The sequence below is a fragment of the Phyllobates terribilis genome, unplaced genomic scaffold (assembly GCF_046119375.1).
Source record: "Phyllobates terribilis strain yellow unplaced genomic scaffold, ASM4611937v1 Scaffold_13__5_contigs__length_258822181, whole genome shotgun sequence".
Classification (NCBI taxonomy): domain Eukaryota; kingdom Metazoa; phylum Chordata; class Amphibia; order Anura; family Dendrobatidae; genus Phyllobates; species Phyllobates terribilis.
Genome location: NW_027362773.1, coordinates 126,042,423 through 126,048,422, shown reverse-complemented (window position 1 = coordinate 126,048,422; position 6,000 = coordinate 126,042,423). Strand labels below are relative to the sequence as shown.

Sequence of the window (6,000 nt, the reverse complement as noted above, 5' to 3'; positions counted from 1 at the left end):
CTCCTTGGGATGTCACAGGAGTCGGCTCCCGGGCCCGTACTCTGGGGTCACTCTTTAATAAGGGGTTTTGTTAACGGTTTGTCTTGTGACGCCACCTGTGGTTCCCGGTAATGGATACTGGCGCTGCTGCAGACCTCCGGGGGTGATGGGATGGCAGCTGGGATGTTTCTGCTCCCCACAGGCGGAGCGGGTCCCCGGGGCAGTGTAGGTGCAGATGGTGATGCTGGGCGTTGTAGTGCAGGGCCGGTAGCGTGGTGGAAATAACTGACAGAGACAGTGGAGTGCAGTCACAGTTACTCACAGTTCTTTTTAGGTTCCTCGGGTACACTGTCCAGGTGTCAGCCTCCCGCGTCGCACTGCGTTTGCCAGGCAGGGGTTCAGCACTCCTTCAGGTATATTAGAAGCACTTAACGGGACCCCCTTTCTTTATGTTCCTTCCTTGACGGACTTCCCGCGCTGGGTCTTCTCCCTCCTGCCCTGCGCTCCCCACACAAAGTCCTAATCGGGTACTCTGAGATCCCTCTGGGCAACCTGGAGTTCCCGGACCTACTTGGTGCCCTTCACGGTGGCTAGGGTGAGGTAGTGGCAACTGCACCATGGCAGTGCAGAAGCCTCCGGTTTTCCAGCCGAGACCTGGAGTAACACGGCTGGTCCAGGGAACGGTTCCCTTCCTGCGGCCTGATCCCTCTGACGCTTGGCAGATTCGGGCGTACAGGTGCCGTCCTGCACTCACCGTACCCCCCGGGATCCCTTCTGTTCCTGGAGCATTCCTCCCTTGCTCCCACTCCTCTCCTGGGCCTCTCTTACTAGGCCCCACTTATGGAGCAGAGCTCCTGAAGAGACTCTGCTCCCCTCCTCTCCTCCTCTCCTGCTGTTCACTTACTTACTGCACTGACTAACTAAGATGGCTCCCCCATATATATACCTCCTATTCAAGTGCTCCCCTGTTCTGCGTCCTCCATCCACACCCACTACTGGTTCCCCCTCACTTTTGGTTCCCCCCACTCCAGCCACGGACAGGGCAGAAAAAGTGCATAATGCCCTTCCAGCTGGCCTGGAGTAGTGTAGTGTTGAGTGCAGGTGTTGGGGTCCCGGGCAGTACTCCATCCTTACCTGAGAGAAGGAGATGCCACACCTCTGGGTGAGGTGCAGTACCTCTGTGGCGACTGAACCCTCAGGGGCGCCACATTAGCACTGGGAGAAGCCGGCTGTTGGCGGTGCCAGACTAGTCTCTGCCTATGGATGCAAGCTGCAATTCATTCTGCTCGCGGTTTGGGCCAGCTCTTCCCAGCACCACTACAGGTGATTTATAGGTCTCTCCCTTGAGTGAACATAGGGAGAGATCTGTCAGTCACCAGGAGCGGCACTGGGATAAGCCGCCCGGGGAAGGTATCGGACTAGTCTCTGCCTATGAATCGTCAAAGTATACAGCCAGGCTGCGATTCATGCTGCCTGTGGTTTTGGCCGGCTCTTCCAAGCACCACCACTGCAAGTGATTGACAGGTCTCTCCCTTGAGTGTACATATTGAGAGACCTGTCAATCACCAGGATTAGCACTGGGAGAAGCCAGTCTCTGCCTATGGATTGTCAAAGTATAAAGACAGGCTGCGATTCATGCTGCTCGCAGTTTGGGCAACATGTATTCCTAAACAGGTTCATTTTAAAAGTTATAACGCACTGAGAACACTCAAATATGCCTATTTTTCTATTTATTGGTTAACACATTACAAATATATATTTATCCTGTAAGGAGGGTGAGAACTCATGTCCATATCATGCCATTGTCTTCTCCATTCATAATAAGGCTGCCATAGAGCTGTATAGGTCTTCTCCACACCCGTATATGTTTTTACTTTCATAAACAGAGAATTTTTTCTGTACCATTGTTTCTAGGTGAGAACTCCATGCATAAGGCATCTTATCTGTGCATAGTACAGCAGCACATGGGGTCTCTGTAAGGAAAAGCTCTGATATCGCACATATTGAATTAAACTAGTAATTCTGTATATTTAGGATGAGTCAGAAGACAATCATTTATATTTTACAGTTCAAAAAATGATAATTTTAATACTCAGATAACCAGCAATGAATGAAAAAAAGTGGTATAATTTATTGATGAATTGCATTTGCATTGTGATCATGCTTCTGAACGGTCGGAATTTTTGAAATTGTGACAAGATTTCTGCATGTAAACAGCCTTGAGTGATACAGACTCAAATACTAGCGAAGACAACCATATAAAATAAACATTTAAGACTATATATGATCTTTCTGCTATAAGTTATCTGCTTTGTTGGATTGCTTGGATATAATTCTAGGCATGTTTTGTAATTCAGTGATAACACATCTATGTTTGACTGCGCATTGCTGTATTTTTTGGATTTATCTGTAGAAGTCGGATTTATTTTAGAATGCATATCATTGCAAAAAGGTGAATCCTGATATTTCCAGTTGTTGTTCCAGTATATTAATCCCAAAATGATTGGAAGTTTTGCTTGTCCCAATTGCCATTTTTTAGTGGGGGTGTTGCATCTTTCAAGGCTTCCTAATAATATACAAGTATATTGGACTCTGAAACTCTATGATATTGCCCTCATATACATATTTATTTCTGTTCTTTTTTGTTTGTTTGGCAGGTTGTTTTTTTTAGATATCTCTGGTTGGTTGAGTCCTGGAGGTTTTCAGGTCATTTTGATTGTGTAGCAACTGATGACAAAAACAATTTCCTGAAACTAACTATAGTTGGCGACAAATTTATCGAAAGTTCTCTAGTAGCTTTTCATAACTTAGAAAAGTGACTGCATTAACAGGAAAGGCACGAAGACTGTTTACGGTGAGTCCTTTACACAGAACGCGGAGCCCTTCTTGTTTAATGCTCTTGTAAGTACAGTCAAGTATACCCCGATATTGGACACCTTTCATCCCATCCATCTGCAAGCGGCTCTTTATTACATCCATTGGGTTTGCAGCTGCCCATCCTGCTGTCCCGGCACAACCACCAGCAAACAGCATAGTCCAGGAGTCTAATGGAAAAAAATAAGGATTTCATACAAATGTTTTATTAAATGTAACTAAACATTGTGAGTATATTTCGAATAATAATATAGAATGTTCTTCTAGTTATGACAGTGTTGTAAAACACCCAGAGTTTTACACAGTGTTATGACAGTATATTAAAGGGCTTGTCCAGTGAAAACTAGTTATCACCTAATTTGCTGATCACTGAATGTCCAACTGTTGGGACCAGCACTGATCAGGAGATCGAGGAACTTTTAACCCCATTACAAAATGGCACAGCAGTTTGGATGTTTGACCGCCACTCTATTTTTTTATGGGGTGCCAGAAAAAGCCAAACGCAGTGCTTGGCATTCCCATATTAAATAAATGGAGCGATGGGAAAACATATTATTCCTTCATTCTAAAGAGGATAATGGTTCCCTATTCTGCCGATCTGGGTGGGTCCCAGAAGTGGGTCCTCCACTGATTAACAAATTATACCCTATCCTGTAAATATACTGTACTATAAGTCAATCTTAACCCTTTAAAGATCCTCACCACATGACGTAGACTATAATGACAAACCAGAATCTTTTCCAATAGGGTCTTCTACTTTTGGAAACGATTCTGGCTTGCCTCTAAATTCTAAGTCTTGTGGAAAGGCTCTTTAACAGGGTTAAGGAAGCACTAGAGACCCTGTTCTCTCCTTCTATGAAGAGTCTTAAGGCATAAGTTTACAAAAGCACCCATCTACAGCTCTCCTGCTGACTCTTTTTCCCAAGAGCCACATGGATGCACAGCTGGAATAGGACATATATTATACAGTTCAACAAAGTCCATATGGTTGTTTTGGGGTCACTAATTTATTAAAAGAACACGTTGATTGACAAATGTCCACATTTTTTCAAAGTTAAAGGACATTTCTGTTTTCCCCCACTTAAGTGTATTATAAAAATACAAACCGAGCTTTACTCCCCCCCACCCGGTCCACAGCTAAGTCTCCGCTGCTCCCAGTGTCTGCTATTGTCTGCAGCGCTGATATCATTTTGACAGCACTGCAGCCAATCAGTGACCTCACTGGTTCTCCCCAGGTAGATGGGGCTGCTCAGAAGCACTGAGCTCACTAACTGGTTGCAGCACTGTTGACGTAGCATCAGATTTGTATCCAATAACAGACATCGGGAGCAGTGTTGGAGACTCGGTGCTGGACCTAAGCACAGTTTGTTTCTTTAATTTAGGGTTTTCACTGCTGAGTGTAGACCTGCTTTTTTAATGACACGAATTACGATATAGCATTAGGCACAGGAGATTGACTGATAACTCCGCCAATGGCAAAGTAGTTCGCTTTGGACGTTTACCGTTTAGCATTATCAGATGCCCATACATTGCCCCGATATAGACTTTTGTCGGCAAGTTCTACTTTACTTTCTTTACTACATCAATCCGATATTCACTCACCAGTGTAAACTCTAACAGTCTTACCTGGTATTTCACCATCACTAGTCATCCATTTGCAAAGGACTTCATAAGTTAAGAAATATAATCCAAGAGTGGGCACGTCACGTACAATCAGTGCATTGGACCCCCTATAGAGACCTCTAATGCCTTCTTCTTTGAATATGCTCACAGCACAGTGAACAGGACCACGATACCGAGCCTTTAGATTGTCCGGCTTCACTTGCTTGAACGACTCCGTTTGGTTTTGTAACCTCACTTTTATCAGGTCAACCGGAGCTGTAAAATATACCTGCAGACATAAGAGTGTATATGGCTTTGTTTCAGATTTCAACATCTACTTTTTCATAGCTCCATAGGAATTCAAGGATTTACTGCTGAAGTGGAGATTTACTCTTAAAGGGAACCTGTCACCAGGTTTTTCCCATATAAAGTACGGCCAGTACCATTAGGGCATCTTTTACAGCATACTGGACTTCTGTAAAAAAAATCTCCAATCCAGATCCCAAAAAAGACCTTTTATTATACACTCACACAGCGCAGTCCAGTCTGACGGACCTTTCTTGTCTTGATTCGGCACCTCCTTCTAACGATCACCCTTCTCCTTCCCTGTTTCGTGTGGATGACGCATCCTATGTCATCCACACAGTGTCCTCCATTGCACTCCTGTGCAGATGGACTTATATCTGTCCTGCCGAGGGCAGAGCAAAGTACTGTAATGGGCATGTGCCAGAAAAGGCCAAGAGCACCGATGACCTGGAAGTAAAGCCGGCGCACTATAGTACTTTGCTCTCCTCTCAGCAATGACCAATGCAGCAAACAGATCCTGAATTTTTCATTCAGCCAACAGCTATTCCTCACAACCCATCCACCCTACAAACGTTTGGCCAAGCATACATATGTTCTCAATGGGGAGAGGGTAATAAGTTGATGCCAGACACCTGTGCTTTAGCTTAACTTCCCTTAGATCAAATGGATTGGGCATGATAAAATTCAATATGCCTGATCCTTCTTTCCTATAAATAATAGAAGAAGAATAATCAGAAGTCAGAATCCGAGGGAAAATTAACTAGGTTATTAAAGATATACAGCAGCCATTGCATTTATTATCACAACATTACAGGAAGAAACTGAAACACACACAAAAAAAAAACAGTACAGTTTTAACAGTTACAGTGTCTGCTCAACATAGTCCCCCCAGCAACATAAGCCTGCAGCTGTTGTATACTACAACATCTCTTTTCAACAGCTTAAGTTCAGTCTATTAGTCCCTGCCTTTTCATCAGCCTAAAACGTCTCTCACTGCAGTCAATGGCCTTGTAAAAATAATTAAAGGGAACCTATCACTAGTTTTTTTAGTGTCTGAGCAAATGCCACCACCTTTATCCACTTCAGTACTGCATTCCACAAAGCTGTCTATTGTCTCCTAACTCTCCCTGTATACCCCCAAAAATACCTTTTGAATTGCTCCAGCGCTGTATGTAAATCGGATGGCCCAGTCCGATGGGCGTCATTGCTGCAGAGTCTGTACCTCCTCTCTACTCCTAA

The 6,000-nt window shown here is 44.3% G+C and overlaps 1 protein-coding gene across 2 annotated transcripts in view; it reads right to left on the bottom strand.

Moving 5' to 3' along the window:
- Positions 1-2,086: 2,086 nt before the first annotated feature.
- The window catches only part of SLC25A45 (solute carrier family 25 member 45), a 44,786-nt gene continuing 40,872 nt past the window's right edge, over positions 2,087-6,000 (bottom strand). For both annotated transcript variants that reach the window (XM_073658612.1, XM_073658613.1), the window contains 2 exons: positions 4,480-4,744; positions 2,087-3,023 (listed from right to left, as the gene is read on the bottom strand). In XM_073658612.1, the coding sequence (XP_073514713.1) occupies positions 2,755-3,023; positions 4,480-4,744 (534 nt within the window). In that variant the 3' untranslated portion in view covers positions 2,087-2,754. The remainder of the gene's footprint in view (positions 3,024-4,479; positions 4,745-6,000) is intronic.